This window comes from Thamnophis sirtalis, unplaced genomic scaffold (genome assembly GCF_051295495.1).
Source record: "Thamnophis sirtalis isolate CommonGarterSnake01/CBP01778 unplaced genomic scaffold, rThaSir2_p1.2 scaffold_8, whole genome shotgun sequence".
In the NCBI taxonomy this organism is placed as follows: domain Eukaryota; kingdom Metazoa; phylum Chordata; class Lepidosauria; order Squamata; family Natricidae; genus Thamnophis; species Thamnophis sirtalis.
The window spans coordinates 55,446,079-55,470,052 of record NW_028261388.1 but is presented as its reverse complement, the minus strand read 5'-3'; the positions used below and the strand labels follow the sequence as shown (position 1 = coordinate 55,470,052).

At 42.7% G+C, this 23,974-nt stretch overlaps 1 protein-coding gene across 4 annotated transcripts in view; it reads left to right on the top strand.

The window, feature by feature from the left end:
- The first annotated feature begins 1,239 nt into the window (after nucleotides 1–1,239).
- The window catches only part of LOC106542859 (cystathionine beta-synthase-like protein), a 54,167-nt gene continuing 31,432 nt past the window's right edge, over nucleotides 1,240–23,974 (top strand). For 2 of the 4 annotated variants that reach the window (XR_015697513.1, XM_014058702.2), the window contains exons 1-4: nucleotides 18,858–19,002; nucleotides 21,116–21,326; nucleotides 21,493–21,599; nucleotides 22,823–22,957. Coding sequence is in view for 3 of the 4 variants with exons in the window: in XM_014058702.2 (XP_013914177.2) it covers nucleotides 18,978–19,002; nucleotides 21,116–21,326; nucleotides 21,493–21,599; nucleotides 22,823–22,957 (478 nt within the window). In the remaining variant the exon portion in view is untranslated. Of the gene's footprint in view, nucleotides 1,363–2,602; nucleotides 2,660–18,857; nucleotides 19,003–21,115; nucleotides 21,327–21,492; nucleotides 21,600–22,822; nucleotides 22,958–23,974 lie in introns of those variants that run through there. The other 2 variants (XM_087721712.1, XM_014058703.2) reach the window with 2 other exon arrangements.

Sequence of the window (23,974 nt, the reverse complement as noted above, 5' to 3'; positions counted from 1 at the left end):
GGCTTAGGTAGCATTTTCCGGAGAAGGCGAACTGGACGCTTAAAATAGCCCCTATCAAGAACTACAATCCGCATTCCTCGCTGCTGGTGGAGATTAGGGAAAAAAAAGTATAAAGGAACGTCTGAAAATGTTAACAAGCCTGAGGCTCTGATGTTTAAGAAACAAACCTCTTTTGCTCAGCAGACCTTTGACGCTACCTCACTGGAGACTTAATAAAATATACTAAAATGGCTATATCTGCAAAAAAAATGGAAAATAGGTAGAACACTGTAAATGATGGAATTTGCTACCTCAAGATGAGGTAAAGATTGTGAGCTTGGATGACTTTAAAAGGAGAATTAGACAAACTTCTTAAATCAATGGCTACTAGTCATAATAGGTTCATATTAGGTACATAAGGCCTTGAATATGAGTTGCTTTAACATCCAAACTTCTAATCAAAGCATTTGATTGGATAGGTTTTGATTCAGCAGAGGTGAGCTCTCCTAATATTTTTATGCTTGTATGTAGCGTTTAATCTAATATTTAACAAAGTGTTTAAAAAGCCATCCAAATAATATTTCTCCATTTAAATATTTTTAACTTGTCTCTCAAGGTTCTTGAAATGCCTAGCAATAGTACACCAAAATAAACAGGTAAAGAAGTGCATCGACCATATCATTTAAATCAAATATAAGATGGTGCTAATACCTGTCTCGTAAACTTCTGGTGGTATTTGATGCATTAATGAAAATGTATAGATCAGGCAAGACATTATGAATCCAACATTCAAGTTCAATCGGGAACTTCTGAGCAGGGCATCCGAGAAAAATCTCCCCATTAGCTTACGGGAAGGACCAGTATTCATAATCGGCAGGAGAAAAGGCATATGCAGAGTTATTTAAACATTGTTTGCCTGTTGCTTGGCTTGGAGAAGGCGTGGAAATATGCCGTAAATTCAGAGTAACTACGAAGTTCTGAGTTCCACCTTGTCTCAACATTGTCTCCTTTTAACACCCTGACGAGAAAGATATATAATCCCACCCCACACCCAACAGAAAAACCAATCGCCCTCAATCACTGCCACTCTACAATTTTCATGAGTTTATACATGCACGCTGTGCAAGCCGAACAAGCAATGTACGCACATTGCTGTACTGAGGCAGTACCTTCCCATTGGTTATTCTCATTGGTTATTGCCCCTCACGCCCTCCTTCCAGCCAATCACGGCTTACTCTTTCCCTAAAAGATAAGGTGGGTTGGGAAAGAGCTTCGCACACGCTGAGCTCGCAGTTGGCGGTCGGCCGGCGAATATCTTCAGGCTGGGGAGCGTTTTCCATCTACCGCGGGAATCTTATCGCTTTTCTCATTTTAATAAAGCAAGTAAGTATTGGTGGTGCAGTAATTTTAGAAGGAAACACACTTATTTATGTAATAATTGAGTTTAGGATGGGACTCCTGTGTTTATCAGGGTACTAATAAATTACAATCTCTATCCCTAGTTCGGCTGGTAATTCCTATTCTTGGCGGTGCTGCCTACGGCTGGTAGAAATGGGGAGTATATTAATAGCTGGAGGCGAGTTTCCCTACCTCGTAGTAAAAGTACCAACTCAGGAGCTTATTTCATCTAATAAGGGGAGGGAGGAGAGAAATAGTGAGATGGGGCAACTGCAGCTCTAAATTTACAGAGCTGGGAAGTGGAGAAGGGTTCTTTGTTCAAGAAATGCTTGTGAGAGACCTGTATTTCTTCTCTTCCATCTTGTGGTTGCATCATCCTGTAGTAGGACAGGTGAGCTAGAAGCAGAATCTTGAGGAAAATGTAATGGCATTCAATAAATGTTTTAATTCTCCTTTATAGTGTTTCCCAAACATTAATTTTTAATGAGCAGTGAAGGTTATAGCATGTTAGAAGTTCTACTTTTCTTGATGACTCCTATATTTCTGCTTCTCTTTTTAAAACAAAACAAGCATGTAAAATGAGAGCTAGAGCTGTGTAATGATGCATAACTCAAATGCCCTGTTTGTGCATTTCCCAGGTGTATTTGAGGGACCTCTAGCTGTAAAACAGATTTCTTAGGTTGATGCAACATGGTTATGATTATTCAGAACTAAGTTCTGAGTTCATTGAGTTAATTCTTACTATATGTAGCTTGGGATATATACCTACAGTTTTAACACTTGATGAGGCTTTAGTTCAGATTTAAAATATGTGAGATTAAGTTACAGTCACCTGTCTCCATTGATTTAGCTCACCTTACTGCAACCAACAATATTGGCACACTCCAGGTGCTCTTTATTAGGCAGGGTCATCTTGTGGGACCTATCTATAAAGAAAGTGAGATCTGCCTTTTTTTAATAATATGAATTTATCAAACGGATGCAGAATTTAATGGTGGTATTGAGTTATATAATCTAACATTAATTTGGATGTATAGTACTTATAAAATTGAGGGCACATTTAGGGATTCTTAGTCTTGAAACAATACCAAAACAAAATATGGTGGAACTTTTTGTCAAGTGGAGCCAGAGCATATAATATTAGATAATAAGGCTTACCTATACCTGACATGTGCTGAGTACATTTCTTAATTTTTTTAATTCCTGTAAAACAAAATAAAAACAGATTCCTCCTTGGATTCCTTCTGAACCAAAAGAGCAAATCCCAACATGAGTGGAAGAGGTAACAGAAATGTTGCATGGGATTGCAGGGACATGTTTTAAAATGATTAAGAAGATTTTGGAACATAATTTACAAAATGTTTACTATGAAGGGATTTAATAGTATCTACCAATTTGATGTTGCAAGGGGTTGCTTGCCATACCCACTCTTCAGGCTAAATGTCAGTCTTTCTCAGCTAATATGCCAATGCTGTGGTTTTGTTCTCTGCAAACTACTTTCTGCCAAGAATTTAACATCTGTCACTCTGCCAAGGAGTAGTAAAGTGTGGAAGCTAGTATAATACAATCTTTCAAGTCATAAAGATAACATAATTATGCATAGTCCAACTATTTGTATATAAAATGTTATAAATATACTGTTGTGCACAATTGGTTTCTTTTTAGTAATTGGGAATTTTAATGAGCATAGTATCCATAGCATTCTTTTCTGTTTATTTATTTTTATTAGTTGGATAAAATCACACAGGTCAATGAAATCCATTTTCTGCTCTTTGATAGATAGCAACATGATGCTGTTGCATGATCTATTCATATTAAATTTACGGCCCTGTCTGCATGTATTTGTTTGTTTTATCCTGCCTTTTTATTAACTTAAGGAAGCATGCATACAAAATACTTCTGTCTCCTATTTTTCCCATAACAACAAACCTGTAAGGTGGATTGGGCTGAGAAAAACTGAGAATTGGTCCAAAGTCTCCCTGTTGTATTTCATATCTAAGGGAAGACTAGATCTTCTAGTTTCTAGCCCAGTAGCTTAACCACTGCCTCCAATTGATTATCTTTTTTAAACCTTTTACAGTTAAAGCAACTTTGAGTTGAATTATAGTAGTTTTAATTTTAGGATGAATGAAAGTATACCGTAGACACCAGAATTCTTTTTACACTCCCAATATGTTATAAAAGTAACTTCTAGTTCTGACCTCTTGCTAGCCTTTTTGGAGGAAACCTAGTGACTTCCACTCTCTAACCATCAAATAAATACTGATGAGTATTGTACATACCCCATTGCATCTGCCTGTTTTCTCTCATCTACACATAAAAACTGCCTCCCCCCAAATATGCCTAGCTAGAGTGGTGGATTAGGAACAGAGAATCTCACGTGAATCCATCACAACCATGGAAACACAGTGAGTGATGTTAGATTATTCATTTTCTCTCAGCCCAGTATATCTCATAGATGTCATATGGTGTAAAACACTAGTTGAATTTGTTAATTCCTCATCACTTGTGATGTTTGACTGTATTCCTTATATCAGTATGTCTGTTGCAAAACATGTTGTGTAAACATGCCATTCTTGACCCTAAAAGTGCTAATTCTACTCTAGAAATTTATTGAACTATTACCAAAATGTGTAAATGAGCAGCATTCATGACAGTAAGAAATTTAAAAATGTAAATACATAGAAACATGCCAGTTAGAGTACTGCGGTCTGGATATCTCTGTCAGTGAATGTGGGAAGTGGAAAACGAATATTTTGAAATCTCTGAAGTTTATATCTGAGAACACAAGATGTTTATCATTTGGTAACACTGCTGTAAGGAGTAATGAATACATTTTGGAAGCTGTGAAGAAGAAACCCCTTTACATTGAAAATACTAATAAATTTCATGTTCATATGAGCATACATTGAAATGTAGGACAATTCATTTGCATTTGCAAATAACCTTGTAGCATTAAAGCTACAGAGAAGAATTATGTATCTTTATGTTTCTCATCTCTGCAGATTCTGCAGTTTGTTCTGTGTTACTTATTCTTTCTGCAATTCTCCCGAGTTTATTTTCTCCTACTACTAATAACAGCACCAAAAATCTTAGATTATCTGCATAAATAATGGCAATATTTTGGTTTTCACCATTCCTTTCCTTGAGTATATCATTCTTGATTTTGTGGGGGGGGAATCAATTTATTTGCCCAATTTATTGGGCAAATAAATTGATTTCCGCCCCCCCAGAAAAATTGAATCTGAGGAGAATTTAAGTATTGGAAACTCTGACAATGTTTCTTTTGTCTAGTGACTGAATACTTGGTAAATATTGTGTTTATTTGGAAATGTATATTAAGTCTTAATAGGTGTGTCTTAATATGTATTTATATACTTAATACTAAATATGTGTTCATTATAAGTATGTCTTTATTATAATCAATAAAAATTATTGATTATGATTAATAAGTTACTTGAAGTATATAGATAGTCTTGATGTTTGACTTTAAATTCTTTGTTTTTTTTCACTTCTCTCAACCTGTGTCTCACACTGAATGGACTAGAGGAGTGATGTTGAACCTTTTTAGCACCAAGTGCCCAAACTGGAATGCACGTTCAAGCCGGAACCCTGGAAACTCAAAGACCAGCTGGCTGCATCAGCACCAGCCACCTAGTCTTCTGGTGCACACATGCGCGTCAGCCAATTTATGTTTGTGCGCACAAAGCACCGGAAACCCAAAGACCAGGGATGCGCCCTGACCAGCTGGTCATTGGTTTCCAGGGCTCCGGCACACACAAAGATCAGCTGGCTGGCACACATTTGTGTGCCAGAAACCAGAAGAGCAGCTGGCGACGGTGCACATGTCCACAGAGAGGGCTCTGTGTGCCACCTCTGGCATGCGTGTCATAGGTTTGTCATCATGGGACTAGAGTGTTTACCCAGCTACCTTTGAATGTGTTGCTCTTTCTTTGAACAAAGTGACAACAGAATGCTGATGCCTCAACTGGGACCATCCAGACTGCATTATTGTAATGCAGTCTGTATAGGGCTGTCTATGAGTGCAGTTTAGAAACTTCAATTAGGAGAAACTGAATTGTATTTGTCTTTAAACAATTGCATTGACCGCTTGTAGTTTTCTGGACAAGCATAAGTAATTTTTATTTCAAGCCTTTGAGAAAATGCCTCTCAGCACTCATTAAAGCTGTATGTATTCAGGTTCCATCAACCTCTCTCGTGGAGACTTGGAACCAAGCTGTCTTGGTTGTCACTCCTACTGCGGAATATTTATTTACTTATGAAAATGGTTAGATCTTTAGGAGGTCTTCAGGAGAACCAATTCTTTTTTTTCATTCAACCTTAATAACATCAAGTGTTTTTCAAACTTAGCAGCTTTAAGTTGCATGGACTTCCCATATATTAAAATGCTAATTGGAAAATTCTGGAAGTCCCCACATCTTAATGTTGTCAAGTTTGATAAGCACTGATTTAGTGGTTTTTCATGGTTTAATAATGATTTCTATGATTTTAATGTTTTTTAGTGTTAGTATATTTGCATGGTTTAAAATTAAAATATAAAACTGCCTGATATGTTTAGAAAGAGTGATATCAAATTGGAAAAATATAATATTACAGTAATGTAATATTTATGGAATTTATCACAATAGTGTAATAGATTATGGAAAGATACCAGTTTTCTTTCTTCTGTTATGCCATCAGGTAATTGAGGTTTTCTCCCCACAATCTTTTTGGCACCTGACTTCAGTTTCTCTTTTCATCTCCAGAGCTCACTAGTTCCAACCTGTTTTGCCCTCTAGACAAGTCAGTTCCATCTTTCACCAGATAAAAATTTCTCTTTGCACACAATAGACTGTGACTCACTGAGTGCCTTAAGAGGAGTTTTTTTTTGGGGGGGGGGTGTTATTTATAATTGGAAATCAGACACTGAATTATAAAAATATGAAAAACATGAAGTATCATTTACACCAGGGGTCTCCAATCCTGGCAACTTTAAGACTTGTGTACTTCAATTCCCAGAATTCCTCATCCAGGAAAGCTTGTGGACTTCTGGGAGTTGAAGTTCACAAGTCTTAAAGTTGCCAAGGTTGGAGACCCCTGATTTACATTATGTACATAGACCAATGATTTCAGATTATTAACAAAATTGAATAATAGTATTTTTCCTATGTTTTGCCCCCATCTGCCTGTAGATGTATATATATATACCATAATCCTGTTCCTGAAGCTATGCTTTTTTCTAATTACTAAAATGCCTGTAGTTCAAGTGTTTATTCCATAGATCCATCACTTCATCATAAAAATGCTGTATTACTTGGGGCAGGGAGAAGAGGGAGAAGATGCTCTAGATAATAGGCTTTTGATTTTCTGTAACTATTAAACTATAATAAATTATAAACTACCCTTCAAAATTAAGAAATGCAGAAATCCTGGACATACGGCATATATAATACATAGAAGGAAGCTATATGCCATGAGATGAAGGATTAATTATTGATTAGCTTTTTAGAAAGCTGTAATCTTATGACTCCCAGTAGTTTTGAAGAATAAAATGTCCATTTAATATATTTAAAAAATAGTCCATGAAACAGCATAACCATTAGTTAAAATTATCTGCCAATCCTAAAAAAAGACAACTAGGCAGTAGCTTGCTAATGCCATTCCCCTAGAATGGCCTACCTCTGTTCCCCCAATGCATTTTACTTAATCTCAATCACTGAGATCTACTCTCTATTTGTTGTTGAATGAACCCACTTAATTTTAACTAATTTATATGACCCATTGTATCTTTGTACGTTTTTTAATTGACATAGTGGGGTATATATGAGAGAGTGACTGTGGGTATACATGAGAGGACCGAGGGTGCAGCCTGGTGCCTCCTCCACTGAGTGCATAAGCCGAAATGGTAGGGGGCCCAGGCCTACCTCTTGTCCTAGAATGAATGATAGATTTGGAAGCGGGGGGAAGGGGGGTGTCTACGGGGATGGGGGCAGGCTGGAGCATTCCGGTCATGATGGGGAGGGGCATGTTTGATGGGAGCTACAGGGCTAGCCATTACCGGGGAAGGAGGGCTCGCTACGTCGCAGCGATCCCTTGTTCCGGCCCTGTAAGCTCAACTCAAGGACCTGGTGGCAAGAGAAGCCAGGGCCCTGGTCTCAGGTTGTTGTTGCTAAATGCCAGGTCTGTGATTCACAAAAGCTCCCCTTGTCCGGGACTTAATACTTGATGAGGGGGCAGACCTGGCATGTATTACTGAAACCTGGCTGGGCCATGAGGGAGGAGTCCCCCTCTCAGAAATGTGCCCGGAAGGGTTTCAGGTGCTCCACCAACCACGACACCAGAGAAGGGGTGGGAAAGTGGCAATTATTATCCGAGGATCATTAGTTCCTCGCAGGATCCCTGCTCCAGAGACTGTAGGGTGTGAGTCCCTTCTCTTGAAGTTGGACCTAGGGGTTCAAGTGGGCTTGCTTTTGACATACCTACCTCCCAGCTGCGTCACAACAGCCCTGCCTGCGCTCCTGGAGTCAGTAGCCGGGTTGGCAGTTGAGTTCCCCAGACTGATAGTACTGGGGGACTTCAACCTGCCGTCTCTAGGCGAACACTCCGATGGGGCTCAGGAGTTCATGGTTTCCATGACAACCATGGACTTGACCCAGGTAATTCAGGGTCTGACTCCTAGAGCGGGACACACACTCGACCTAGTGTTTCGGGGCAGTGGAGACTTGATCTTGAGTTGAGGGGTATAGAGATCTCGCCCTTGTCATGGTCAGATCACTTCCTGTTGAGGCTTGCTTTTCGGAAGCTACTCCCCCACGGCAGGGAGGTGGAACCGATTAAGTGGTTCCGCCCCAGGCACCTGATGGACCCGTTGGGATTTCAGAAGGAGCTTGGGGAGATACCTGACACTCTCGCTCACAATCTGACGGAGTCCTTGGTCGCCGCATGGAATACAGCGGCGACTGAGGCACTAGACCGGATTGCACCTTTGCGGCCTCTCCGCGTCAGTGGATCCAGGAGGGCTCCTTGGTTCACCGAGAAACTCCGGGAGATGAAGTGCCAAAAGAGACACCTAGAGCGACGCTGGAGGGCTAGCAACTCCAAATCCGACCAAACACTACTAAGAGCCTTCACTAGGACTTATTTAGTGGCGATATGGGCGGCAAAATGTGTACATTTTCCCGCTCTTATTGTGTCTGTAGAATCTCGCCCAGCCGCCCTGTTTAGGATAACCCATTCCCTCCTGAAAGGGGGGGAAGCGGGGGATGCCTTACAGGGATGGGCTGAGGAGTTTGCCCAGTTTCTGTCGGATAAAATCGCTCTGATTCGGACAGACCTTGACTCCACTTGGACAAAACCAGCGGAGATGCCAGGGGAGGGTCTTGCTCAGATTTCCTGGAATGAGTTCCAGCTTGTCACCCTTGATGAAGTGGACAAGGTCATGGGAGCGATGAGTGCCTCTACCTGTTTATTGGATCCGTGCCCCTCCTGGCTGGTCGCAACCAGCAGGGAGGTAACGCGAGGCTGGCTTCAGAGAATTACGAACGCTTCGTTGCGGGAGAGTTCTTTTCCACAACCTTTGAAGAAGCCTTCTCTGGATCCAGCTATTCTTAAAAACTATTGTCCAGTCTCCAACCTCCCTTTTTTAGGGAAGGTTGTTGAGAAGGTAGTGGCCCTCCAACTCCGACGGACCTTGGATGAAGCAGATTATCTAGACCCTTTTCAGTCTGGTTTCAGGCCTTGTTACAGCACTGAAACCGCTTTGGTCGCACTGACCGATGATCTCTGGCGGGACATTCCTCTATCCTGGTGCTCCTTGACCTCTCAGTGGCCTTCGATACCATCGACCATGGTATCCTTCTGCGACGGCTGGAAGAGGTGGGAGTGGGAGGCACCGTTTTACGGTGGTTCTCCTACCTCTCCGACAGGTTGCAATCGGTATTGGTTGGAGGGCAGAGGTCGACTCCTAGGCCCCTTAATTATGGGGTGCCACAGGGGTCGGTCCTGTCCCCCCTCCTATTTAATATCTACATGAAGCCACTGGGTGAGATCATTCGCCGGCACAGGATTAAATACCACCAGTATGTGGACGATACACAGTTGTATTTGTCCGCCCCATGCCAACTCAGCGTAGTGGTAGAAGTGATGTGCCAGTGCCTGGAAGCTGTTAGGGTCTGGATGGGAGCGAACAAGCTTGCACTCAATCCTGACAAGACCAAGTGGCTGTGGATGCTGCCTCCTAAGGACAGCCCAGCTAGTCCGTCCCTAAGCCTGGGAGGAGAAAATTTGCTCCCCTCAGAGGTGGTCCGCAACTTGGGGGTCCTCCTGGATCCGCAGCTGACGTTGGAACATCATCTGTCGGCTGTGACCAGGGGGGCCTTTGCCCAGGTTCGCCTGGTGCACCAGTTGCAGCCCTATTTGGACCGGGAGGCACTGCAAACAGTCACTCACGCCCTCGTCACCTCAAGAATGGATTACTGTAATGCGCTCTACATGGGGCTGTCCCTGAAAAGTGTTCAGAGACTACAATTAGTCCAGAATGCAGCCGCATGAGTGATACATTACACCTATCCTCCGTGAGCTGCACTGGCTTCCTATTGGTCTCTGAGCACGATTCAAAGTGCTGGTTATCACCTTTAAAGCCCAACATGGCCTAGGATCCGGATATCTTCGAGACCATCTTCTGCCGCACACCTCCCTAAGACCGATAAGATCGCACAGGATGGGCCTTCTCCAGGTGCCATCAGCTGGACAATACCGGCTGGCGACGCCTCGGAGTAGGGCCTTCTCTGTTGCCGCTCCGGCCCTATGGAATGAGCTACCCCCAGAGATCCAGACCCTACCCACTCTCATGGCCTTCCGAAAAGCTATTAAAACCTGGCTATTTCGGCAGGCCTGGGGCTGTTGACCTCTGGATTGAGGCCCAGCCCCGCTTAGATTGGGTGCATGTTGTGTCTTTTTAAATTTGTTGTGTTTTTATCTGTTTTTAATTTTTCTTAATGTCTGTTTCTGTAAGCCGCCCGGAATCCTCCGGGATTGGGCAGCCTATAAATTAAATAAACAGTTAAACAGTTAAACAGTTGTTAATGTATATGGCTGCCCATTTCACGAAAAGTAACCCTGGCCGATATACAACAATCCAGTACTATTTTGCCCTACTACCATCTCCCATCCTACATCATAAGCCAACAGCCCACTATAGTTAACTTATTCAGAAATTATAACTACAGGAAAATATGGAGACCAGTGATCTAGTGACACCATTCAAATTGACACTCCATGTAGTTTACTACCCCTTGCCCTCTATGCAACCAATATCCTGAAAGACTTTGGGCAGTCTCTTCATCTCAGATTGGGAGAATCTGTTCTATACTCCATATTAGCTCACCACCATATATCCTTCTGATCTTGAGATAGGAAAAACTTTCCATTAGGAAGAGAGTATGGCTGACAATCAGTGTCAGCCCCACTAGATAGTGCAAATCAGAAAATCAATTCTACTGGAAGACTAGTCACTAGAACTATGCTTTATTAATGTAGACTGCAAAACAGAATCTTCTAATTATACTTTACCTATCAGCCATCCTAATTTTTGAACAATCTTCCCTCTACTTGGTGCAGTAAAGCATGTAGTATAGTGCCACATAGTTCCCAGCTTTGCCTTCCTTGTTCTAAATCTGCTGGAAAGAAGAAATAATTTTTAAAGTCCCCACAAATTCAACCACCAGTCCAAACGTCTCCCGTCACCACCTCTGATCACTGATTCAGCAAATCAATTCTGTTGGTGATAGGCCTTCTAGTTGGTAGATCAGTACTCCGAACTCACTGTCCATGCTGCAGTGGATCCCTCCATGTTAATCGCTTCATGTTGAGGTTTTTGAAGTAATAAATTATTTAAACTTGCTTCCAATAATACTTTTGTAGCCTCATTTGGTTCATAACCTGCCCAAATTCTTTGTACATTTTCTAATCTCATAACTAAATATATTTCTTAATAGCAACAGATAAGCTTGTTCCAATCATACCACAGCAAAACCCTTACATCTTTAACTAAAGTGACCAGTCACCAAACAATATGGGAAAACATTGTACATAACATTAGATGATCTAAATGGCCTGTTCCAATTTAATAATCGTAACATAGGTTTTGAACATAACACTGTCAACTGTACGCTGAATTAAAATCAGAATTACTCAGTACATTTATTAATTTGCAGTAGAAGGAAGTTCACCTAAATAATTAACTGTAGACTGTTATGTCCTCCCGGGCCAGCCGACGGGAGGGGCCGGAGCAGCCGCAAGCTGATTGGCTGCGACGCACCAGCCAGCTGGAGATAGACGCGGCGGGCGTCTATTGGCTGGCCAACTGACAGCTCTCGTATATAAAGAGCTGTCAGTTGGCCGGGAGCGGTCCACGTTCTGAATCATCCTAGTTACCAGACCTGTGTTAAATAAAGCTGCGAAAACCGTTACTGAAGCCTCTAGCCTGGTTATTTAAAACTGGTGACGACGATGTCAGAAACGGACCCCGTGGTAGTGCCAGCACTGGCACCGTCTTTGGTATTTACTGCTTTCCGCCCCGAAACCGAATCCTGGGATGCGTTCCTGGAAAGGTTCGAGGTTTTTTTGCTGGCCCATGATCTGTCGGAGCTTCCCGAGGGGAGAAGAAGGGGCACCTTCTTACACTACTGTGGGCCAGAGATGTTTGCCACTGCCCGAGCGTTGGCTGCCCCGTCTCCAGTTCACTCCCTCCCGCTCGATGTCCTGATGGAGCGCTTGAAGCTCCACTACGAGCTGGCACCGTCCAGATATACTTGGAGACAGACGTTCCGGCGTTGCATTCAGAGACAAGGCCAGACAATCGCCCAGTACGTTGCTGAACTGCGGGTAACTGCCATAAATTGTGAGTTCCCCGATTTGGAGGACGCTCTGCTGGAGCAGTTTATCTACGGAGTCGCAGATATCAACCTCCACAGGAAGATCTTGGAGAAGACCGTCCTCAGCATGAAAATCGCCGTCGATATAGCCCGGGCGTATGAAATGGCCGGTCACTCAACACCAGACACCCGCCGACTTCCTCCCTCTGCTCTGCAAGGGTGGCCCAACTCGGGCGTTCACACCAACTCGCTGCCAAATGACCCATGTGCCGATACCCCGGGCACCATGGATCGCATGAGGGCCCAGCCTTTGTGCGACGGAGGTAACTGAGCTGCGGCGGCCGCCACCCAAGGGCATCATGCCGTTTCCGCATGGCCGTTTGCCGCCGTTGCGGAAAAAAGGGCCATATATCCAACATCTGCAAGTCGTCCTACGGAGAACCTCGGAACCCGAGACCTCCATCTTCTTCCTCGTCGTCCACCTTGCCGATGACCAACCAACCTCCTGCAGGCCGGCGCCAGACCCCGGGCTCATCCTCAGGCCGGATGACCTGTTATGCTGTGTCCACCCCGGAGCCAACAACGTCCGACTGGCAGCTCGAACTGACTGCTGCTTCATCGCCCGGCGGCCAGGGTAAAATGCACCTCCGCATATTACTCGCAGGCCGCCCCTGCACGATGGAACTGGACACTGGCTCCGCCCACACCATAATTTCTTGGGACACCTTGAGGTCAATTATACCAACCCTCCGCCCTACACAACTAAGCCCCGCAGATTGCCTCCTATGGGACTACCAGGGTCACACCATCCCTATCCTAGGCTGCGGTGTCTTCCCTGTCTCATTCCGAAGATTCAAGGGAAACTTACCCCTAACGGTAGTCAAAACCCCTCTAGCCTCCTACTGGGCATGGACTGGTTTAGAGCTTTGGGCCTAGGTATCTCAGGCATTAATTGCCTACAACTAGCACCCTCCCTGGAGTCCCTGTTAGCGGATTACGATGACGTCTTTTCAGATGCCCTAGGGTGCTACAACGGCACCCCCATCATGTTAAACCTCGACCCTTTAGTGGCACCTATTCGTTTAAAGGCCAGAAGGGTTCCGTTGGCCCTGAGGGCTCGCGTGGACGCTGAGCTCGACAAGCTCATGGCCCAGGGAGTCCTAGAGCCAGTTGACCACGCACCTTGGGAAACACCTATAGTCCTGCTTCTAAAAGCCGATGGCTCACTGAGGGTGTGCATGGACTATAAGGCCACACTCAACAAGGCCTTACAAGCACACCCTTATCCTGTCCCCGTAGTTCAACACGTCTTACATTCCTTGGGCCAGGGCCAGATCTTCGCAAAGCTGGACCTGGCCCAAGCATATCAGCAACTACCAGTAGACGAAGCATCCGCAACGGCACAGACCATTGTCACGCACCGGGGCACGTTCAAATGTCACCACCTCCAATTTGGAGTTAGCATCGCCCCAGGTATTTTCCAGGGCCTTATGGAGCGAGTGCTCCACGGTATCCCCGGGGTCATCCCTTATTTTGACGACGTCCTGATCGCCGCAAAGGACTCGTCAAGACGTTAAGGGACCTCCTCGCAAGGTTCCGCACGGCCGGATTGCACTTAAAACGTTCAAAGTGCAGATTCGGCGTGCCTTCAGTGGAATTTTTAGGATTTTGGGTGGATGCCAAAGGAATCCACCCCACTCCCTCCAAGGTGGAAGCCATCGCGGCCGCCCCCACCCCTAACAACAAACAGGAACTCCAAGCTTTTCTCGGCCTCCTAAATTTTTATTCACCATTCATCCCGCATAAAGCAACAGTTGCGGAGCCACTGCACCGCCTCCTTGATATTTCAACTCCATGGGCCTGGACAGACCGCGAAGACCAAGCGCTCGCGGCTGTCAAGGCACTGTTAACCAATGCACCGGTGCTAATTCAGTACGATGAGCACCGTCCCCTAGTACTGGCCTGCGACGCGTCCCCCTACGCGATCGGAGCAGTCCTCAGCCATGCATACCCGGATGGAACTGAGCTTCCCATCGCTTTGTACTCCCGCACCTTGTCCAAACCAGAGCGGAATTAATAGCCAGTTGGACAAGGAGGCCCTCGCCGCCATAGCGAGAGTAAAAAGGTTCCACTATTATTTATACAGCCGGAATTTCACCCTAGTAACGGATCACAAGCCGTTGCTGGGCATAATCGCGGGAGACCGCCCCACCCCAACCATCCTGCCACCTAGGATGGGCAGGTGATCTGAGTTTCTCGCCGCTTACTCATACAACCTGATATACAGACCAGGCAAACAGCTAGGGCACGTGGATGCCCTTAGCCGCTGCCCCCTGCCTACACCGGTGACCGATCCAGCTCCAGCGGCATCGATATTTACGCTAACTGAAGAAGTCCCATGTCCCCTGTCAGCCACAGACATAGCACATGCCACACGTTCCGATCACATTCTCCAAAGAATATTGGACGCAGTGAGTCGCGGTTGGACGGAGGAAACTTGCACAGGTAAGTTTCTTCCATTCTACCGCCGAAGGGATGAGCTGTCAGTGTCCCACGACTGTCTGCTGTGGGGTGCCAGAGTGGTCATACCTGCTGCCCTCCGCTCACTAGTCCTCACCAGCCTCCATGAGGGACACCCAGGCATAGTCAGAATGAAGGCTCTCGGCTGCAGCTATGCCTGGTGGCCCTCCATGGATGCAGACATAGCGGCTTGAGTTCAACAGTGTTCCCCCTGTCAAGCAGTGCGACCAGCTCGCCCAGCAGCACCCGCACAGACCTGGGAAAAACCTCTCTCTCCCTGGAGCCGGATACACCTTGACTTCTTCGGGCCGGTAGAAGGTCGCACCTTCCTGATTATAGTAGATGCACTGTCCAAGTGGGTCGAAATATTCCACATGGCCTCAACAACCGCGGGCGCCACTGTCCAAGTCCTACAATCCCTATTTACGACACATGGCTTACCAGACGTCATTGTATCCGATAACGGGCCCCAGTTCCAATCCTCCACTTTCCTAACCTTCTTAGTTTCACTAGGCATCTGCCATGCACCTATAGCACCATACCATCCCGCGGCAAATGGCCTGGCTGAGAGAGCTGTAAGGTCAGCAAAAGAAGCTCTAGCCAGACTACACCACCTTCCTTGGCCACAACGACTTCGTACGTATTTATTGGCTCAACACGCAACCCCAAATCAAACAACGGGAAAAAGCCCAGCCGAATTATTAATGGGTCGCAGATTAAGGACCACCCTTGACAGGATGCACCCTGCCTTCTCGCCGACGACCCCAAATGCCGCACAACTCCCTAGAAATTTTCTGGTGGGTGAGGGGGTATATGCTCAAAACTACGCAGGGGAGCCAAAGTGGTTAGCCGGGATTGTGACCGAGATAACCGGCCCCTGCTCTTACAGGGTTCTGCTGGCCGATGGAAGACTATGGAGGCGCCATGTGAACCAGCTGAGGCGCTGGGCACCGGCAGCAACTGACGGGGGCAACCCAGGTAACCCACAACAACCACCACCAGGGTCTACTTGCTCCGGGGCCATCCAGCCCCCTCAACCCGGTCAACAAGTTCCACACAGAACGCAGCCAGGGCTTGCTTGCCGAGGGGCTGATCAACCTGCCCAGCCGTGTCACGCCGCGGCTCTGCCAGCTACCCCCGACCACGCAGACCGTACACTCAAACCCTTACGTTACACAGTCTTACCTCGGCCCATTCCCTTGGGCTCCAGGCCCGGGCCAGCCTCTGAGATACGTCACCGCAGCCAGGCACCACCAGCGTCGTTGGAGGCCGCGCCCGCACTGAGGAGATCCCAGCGCGTGCGCAGGCAGCCCGCTTACCTGAGAGACTACACATGTGCCATCGGGGGGAAGGAGTGTTACGTCCGCCCGGGCCAGCCGACGGGAGGGGCCGGAGCAGCCGCAAGCTGATTGGCTGCGACGCACCAGCCAGCTGGAGATAGACGCGGTGGGCGTCTATTGGCTGGCCAACTGACAGCTCTCGTATATAAAGAACTGTCAGTTGGCCGGGAGCTGTCCACGTTCTGAATCCTGCTAGTTACCAGACCTGTGTTAAATAAAGCTGCGAAAACCGTTACTGAAGCCTCTAGCCTGGTTATTTAAAACAGACTGCAGTAGTCAGTTTTATGGTTAATATGTGAAAGGTACAAATAATTTCAAACTTCCGACCTTGAGAAAAGTCTGACTCTGGAACCTCACTCACTTTGTAATAGAAAAGCAGAACTTTTTTAACTTCTCTATTTAGCCTTCTTGCATCATGTCCATCTTGTTTTATTTTTCAAATTTTCTTTTCTCCCTTTCCTAGTGTACACCTCTGCTTCCCCTTATTCTTACTCTATCCTCTCTTCCTTCTCCAGTTTTAACATACGGTGATCAATTAATTATGTAAGTGAGCTATTTTATTTTACTAATTAACTTTAGTCAGTTTTATAATTTTATTTAACTACTTTGTTTTGCCCAGTTCTCATCCTCTTTTGATATGTGGCTTCTGGCATTATACCACACATATGCACTATACTTGCTTATATGGACACATGTGTCAGATGCATATAATTATGCAAAGAAGAAAATCTCCAAGATTTGTTTCAGCTGAAATTGACAACCAAGGTTGACAAGTTATAGAAGCTGAGTATTGTGAAGACTTTGTCAAAATAAAAAAAAATATTTGGGATGAGATCATTTTCAGCAGTTATTTTTGTGTAAATATAATATAAATTATTTCCTCTATACAGTATTGCAAAATACCTGGAAATGATGCCAGTATTAATGTAGGCATGATAAATACAGGTAAACAAAAAGGAATAGCCAGATTTCTTTTGGTTTAATCATTCAACAGTATTTAGTAAATTAAGGTATTTTATAACTTATAGTATATGTTGTTAACTTACAGCTAGTATTTGAAGAATAGCAACAAAAGCTTATTCAGAAGTTTGATAACATCATGGAACTGAAATGGCTCATTTAAGTCATCAGGCCCTACCTTTACTTAATGTAGAATACATATGCAAATGTTTATCTAACCTCTGCTTGAATATATTTAACAAAGGAACTCAAGAACTCCGTGTTTCTCGATGGGAATATTTTTCTGAGCATTCCATTGAAATTTCCTTGTAAGACAAGTTATGACTTGCTTCTCTGGCAAGATTCTCAATTAGAACTGGGATGGAAGTACTATATCCATCCTAGCCATCCATAGCCGCTTAATGAGTGGTCATTAAACAAGACCACTTGTCTAGATACATTAACTATCAGCAGTCTACAGTTACATCTGGAAGCAAACTGTTAACCAGTGCATTGTAATGATACCCAGTTATAAATCTCTAGGCTACCAGGTGATGCTATGAAGATTATTTTTTCAGTGTCTGGATAGAGAAAAAGAAGACTGGTTCTATCTGAGCAAGATCAAGTGTTTGTGGACTCTTTGATTCCCTGATACTGCATGGGATTCTATTCCCTTAGACTGATTTGGTGTGCAGTTTGGTAATCCTCTTGGACTCTCAGGACCTACAGGAAGAGCAAATGGTAGCCATGACCAGGAGAACTTTTGCACAAATCCATATTATGCATCAGTCTGCTAGTTCCTAAATTGGATGGGCTTCTTGATACTCGGGTCCTGTGCACCTATATGTACTAGTACAATATAATGTATATGGGGGTATCCTTCAAAACCTCCTGGAAACTGCATTTGGTTCAGAATGTACTAAAATAGTACAAGTGGTTATAAGTCCACTTTGGTATGACCCTGCAGCACTATTGCTTTACAAGCTGAACTGGTTAGTTTCAGCACCTGCACACAATATTTTTGACAGATATGTTAATCAAAGAGGATTGATATAATCCCTTCGTTCTTATCTAAAACAGCTGGTGTCTAATATAGCATTCAGATTGTTAGTTCAAGCAAGGAAAGTATTTACAAGAACATTTTGTTACCGAACAACCCCTCCCCCCAAAAGGATCGTAGTGTATTTTCTCTCTTAATTGCCTTGGATTCTGGTTGGTAAGAATTCTGATGCAAAGCTGATAGTCACTCATCTAAATACTTCAGAGAAAAATCCACATGGCTATCATGGTGCTGCAGCTCACCCCTCCCAATGTGACCCTCTTCAGATGTATTGGGGCTACAGTTCTTGAAAACAAGTCTGTGGGTGATCAAAAGCTGTATAATTCTAAATAGCATCTACTTTGTTATAATACACTGTATACATCAGTACTGTTTTAGTACTTGCATTTATCTAGATGTAAGAATGGAATTACCAAGCATAAAGTAACTGACAAAATGCTTATAGTACTCATGAAAGTGCTAAGAACCCTGCATCAATGTTTACATTTAGCTTGAGAAACTAGATAATGCCACAAATACAGGAAAGCCTCTTGCAATAGCAGTTACAGGAAATAAATTGATGACTTTCAAAAGTCCAGGTTCCGCTTTCTCACCCTGCCCCACTCCCAATTTCTCTCTGATATGTTATAAAACTAGGATGATATTGTGTGAGGTGGGTGGTAGGAAGAAGTAGAGATTATTTACCAGCCTTCTGGGATTATAGCCAACAGACACTGGCAAGCAGGGGTGGGAGCCGCAGGCTTAAAAGAGATTGGACCAGATGAAAAGGCTTTGGGGCCAAGTGTTTTCATAGAGAGCTAACAAAGCAGGGTTAGGAAAAAAAACTGATTTCTTTACAAATAAGCAGCTGGTGGAGAGGGATCTTTGATGCTGGATTGTATTCCCGTAGTTGGTAAATAAATCATGTTTTTTTAAAAACATAAATATATAGCATGTGTTTGACCAGGATTTTTGTATGAAAAACTGTGTGTGTGTGCATGTGTGTGTGTGTTTTTCTTTTGGGATGCCCATTGGCCAAAGTTAAGCTGTTTACTTGGAGGGCCTCCAGTAGGTATAAGTGAAGAGAGGGAAGAAGGGTGGTATTAGCATATAGCACTCAGCAATCTACAATATCCTTCATAGATCTTTCTACTGTTTAGCTGTTGATCAAAACATTGCTCTGCAACAGACTTGCCTATTCTGGAATCCCCCAGAATCATGCTTGGAACTACCTTGTCTTTTTGAATCAAAGTAATGTCATTTTTATCCTTCTGAAACTTTTAATAAACCTTGTTTATGCAACAAAGGGATTTTTAAATTAATCTCATTTCTGATATTATAGTTTCTACTAAACTTTGGCTGTTTAATTATTTGTCCAACCTATTGAAGTTTTACTGGATAAGACTGAAACTGATCTGAAAGTGGATTTAAAAGTGACAGGTTACAAGAATGGGAAAAGAGGCTACACTGGACATACAAAGGAAACTGGCTAATATTTTAATAATTAAAAAGGATATACAAATAACAAGCCGAAAGAGTGACCAGAATAACTTTCTTATTGGATTTATAAATGAGACTTGTCGAAGAGTTGTATGGGAAGAGAGCAATAAACATAGAAATCAATTATTTAAAGAGACTAAAAATAAGGTTTATTAAAAATAAAGGAATATAAAATTGGTTTATATTTTTAAGGTTAAGAGTAGATATATTATCTCTCATAACCCTTAAAAGGACTTTTGTTGATTAGGAATGAACAATGAGGCTTGAAGAATTTCTTTACACAGGTAATCCTTGACTTGCAATCTTTTGTTTAGTGATCGAAGCACTGAAATTAGTGACTTACAAACCCTGCTCACACTTAACCACCATCACAACATCTCCATAGCCATATAATCAAAATTAAGGCACTTAACAACTAGCATGTATTTCAGATGGTTGTAACCTCCCGAAGTCACAAAATTGCCATTTGTGACTTTCTAGCTGTCTTTCATCAAGCAATGGTGAATCCGGATTCACTTAATGACTGTATAATACAATGATTCGCTTAACAATTGTGTCAAAAAAATAACGTAAAATTGGGCCTGATCCACTTGCTTAACAGTGGAAATTCCGGTCCCAACTATGGTGGTAAGTCAATGACTACTTGTAGATAATAGTTGGGAGGGGGGGGGGAAGGATCATTAGTTGTATTTTAAGAGAAGTTATTGAAATTGTTTATACTTTAATGAAGGAGAAGGTCATTTAAACACACACACACACACACACATATACACTATATTTTTTCTTTCTATTTTTTTTCTTTTTTCCACATTCTATTTTTAGGTTGAATGTGTATCTTTTTAATTGTAATTTTTTATAAAATTACTATTTTAAAAAGTACACACATGGTGTACCACAGTTCTGAGATGTCAGTGCTTTCCATTTGTTGTCAAGTGAAATATACTGAGTGAGAAATTGATGTGTTTAAATGGTTGTGTGCCTGTAAATCTTACGTGTTAAATTCGTATCTCAAACACCAACAATTTCATGTTTTTCCCTCCCAGATGTTATCACAATAACCCAATATCTATATCCTTGTCTTTATTTTGGAACCTACATGGATTCTGAAGCAAGTTGTGCCTCACTGGTTACAGGATTATGGAATGTGAAATCAAGCAGCTTCAGAGTGCAGCAGTCTGAGGAACATTGCTTTCTTAAATTTGTCTAATGTAGAATTACCTGAAACATTATCCACATAGCTCAGCATTTTGGAAATAATGAGACAGTAGCAAAGCTATATTTAAATATTTTATTTTGTAGTAGTATGTGGGTATAATCTGCCTGATTCAAAATAGTTTGGTCTAGTTATTTTGTTGAGCCTTCCAAAGACCAAACCATTGGATAGTTACAGGCAAAACAGAATTATAATTTGTTGCCATGTTTTTTAGATTAAATTTGGGATTGTCCGTTTTTATGAACTTCAGTCATAATGATCGTTAGTTCGGTATCATAATACAATTGATCTCTTGTTTCCCTATCTGGTGCAGGCACAATGCCATCAATCCCTGCTGAAACTGAAATGGATACAGTGACTTGCACTCCTGTTTCGGTTGACTGCATACCCAATGGAATCTTGGAGAAGGAATCTTGTAATTCAACAGAAAAAGAGAGAAAGTGGATCCGGCCTGATGCTGTCAGCAAGTGTACCTGGGAGCTTGGAAAATCTCCTTCTGAATCTCCCCATCACCATGCTACATTGTAAGTGGTCGTTCAGTCAATAGACTTGTGGAGGAAAGGCCTGTTTGGAAGGTAGCTTTTATTGTAAGCTGGCCATTCAGTTTGATCCATTCTGATATTAGTTGGGGATAATGAACTTTAGGATTGTTTGCTAATAATATTGTATATCTTTTTCTTTCTGATTCAGAACAAAGACTCCAAAAATTATGCCAGATATTCTGCAAAACATTGGAGATACTCCCATGGTGCGTATCAACAAAATTGGAAAGCTCTGTGGCCTCAAATGTGAACTCTGTGAGTATTTGTTATAGTGATGGTTATTTGGAATTGTAAACATAAACACGTGCATTCTCACCATCAGTATTATCAATAAAGGGGCTCTTAATTTCAAAGGACTAAATCAGTTAGGAATTTAGTAGACTTTGTGACTTTCTGTTATTTTTGAACAATGAAGCTGTTTATGATATTACCGTGCTTTAAGTACAGCAGTTGGAAACTGACCTACAATCACCTGCTTCTCCAGTCTGTATTGCTAGTGAGGCTTAGAACCCTAAATTGTATAAAATGTTGCATGAGGAGCGTATTGGGTAGAAAGAAAACTTCTTGGGAAAGAAGAAAGAGAAATATTGTATTGGTAAGACCACATTTGGAATGCTGCATCCAATTTTGGTGGCCACAATGTAAAAAAGATGTTGAGACTCTAAAAAGTGCAGAGAAGAGCAGCAAAGGAAATTAGGGGATGGAAGGCTAAAAAATATAAAGAATGTTTTGCTGGAATTGGACATGTCTAGTTTAGTGAAAAGAAGGACTAGGGGAGACATGATAGCATTGTTCCAATATTTGAGGGGCTGCCAGAAAGAAGAGGGAGGCAACTTGTTTTCCAAAACACCAGAAGGCAGGACAAGAAACAACGGATGGAAACCAATCAAGGAGAGAAGCAACCTAGAATAAGGAGAAATTTCTTGACAGAACAATTAATCAGTGGAAGAACTTGCCTCCAGAAGTTGTGAATATTCCCACACTGGAAGTTTTTAAGAAAAGATTGTACAACCATTGTCTGAAATGGTATAAGTCTTCCTGCTTGAGCAGGGGGTTGGACTAGAAGGGCTCTAAGGTCCCTTCCAGCTTTGTTACGCTGTTCTTGGTTTTTCAGAATGAAAAAAGTTCTGTATATGTCTGGTTTGGGATCTGAGCTTACAGAAGAGGAATGTCCAACTTTGTGATTGCTTATGGAAGGTACAGGATATTGGGCTAATACAAATCCATCTTCAGAATTGATTCATCAGAGGCTATTTGTTTAGTTCAATATTCAATTAGAATATGCTATCTTATCGTATCTATAAATATGATACCTATAGATATCTATGTATACGTAGATATTGGTGCACATGTTCACATATGCTTTTTCTTAGAATATGGATAGATGAAATGGCACTTGCCAAATCCCTTGTGAAAGTTGATGGACATCTTTTTCTTGATTCATGTAAAACATATCCTACTTTAATTGTGGTATTCAGTGGCCAAATGCGAGTTTTTCAATGCTGGAGGAAGTGTGAAAGACCGAATCAGTTTACGAATGGTGGAAGATGCTGAAAGGGACGGGATTCTGAAGCCAGGAGATACCATTATTGAACCAACTTCAGGAAATACAGGTAAATAAATCCGTTTGAACGATGGTATCAAGAAGTGAGTTGAATGGGATGCACTTTGCTGAATAGAGTCACTCTTCTCCTACCTCTGGCCTCGTCAGAAAATAAGACTAATAAGAGTTTTTAAAACTGTAAGGAAATGACTGGATACTGATATAAGCAGGCATTAATTAAAAATGAAGAATGCAAGTCTCAATTCTAACAAAACAATACTAAACACCGTTGGATCAAGTTGTACAAATACTCAGGAGGAGAATAATTGTTTTGTTTACCAGTTTTTAAACAGTATACATTTCCTATCTGAGCAATGGGATCTAGCTGGTTCATAATGGCAGGACATAAAGCATAAATCCTGGAATACAAGCTCTTTGGCAGCATTATCATATATTGTTAGGCTAGTCATTTTATACATTAGTCTTTCTCCCTATAATACCATATTTAACTCAAAACAGGGAGAGCTGCTACCAATGTGTAACTGGGAACAGGTAGAGTGATACCACTTTATACCACTTTATTTGTGGTATAAAATTTCTTTTCAAAAGTTTTATATGATGTATTCAAATACAAATAAAAATACAATAGAGTTGCAAGGGACATTTGAGGTCTTCTAGTCCAACCCCCTGCCTAGGGAGGAAACCCTATACCGTTTCAGACAAATGGTTATCCAACATCTTCTTAAAGACTTCCAGTGTTGGAGCATTCACAACCTCTGGAAGCCAGCTGTTCCACTGATTGTTTTAACTGTCAGGAAATTTCTCCTCAGTTCTAAGTTGCTTCTCTCCTAGATTAGTTTCCACCCATTGCTTCTTGTTCTACCCTCAGGTGCCTTGGAAAATAGTTTGACTCCCTCTTCTTTGTGGCAACCCCTGAGATATTGGAACACTGCTATCATGTCTCCACTAGTCCTTCTTTTCATTAAACTAGACATACCCAGTTCCTGCAACTGTTCTCTGTTACTATTCCATTAGTACCAGCCAGAAGGATTAACAGGAAGATTGGGAAATAGCTGGAGGATGTTAG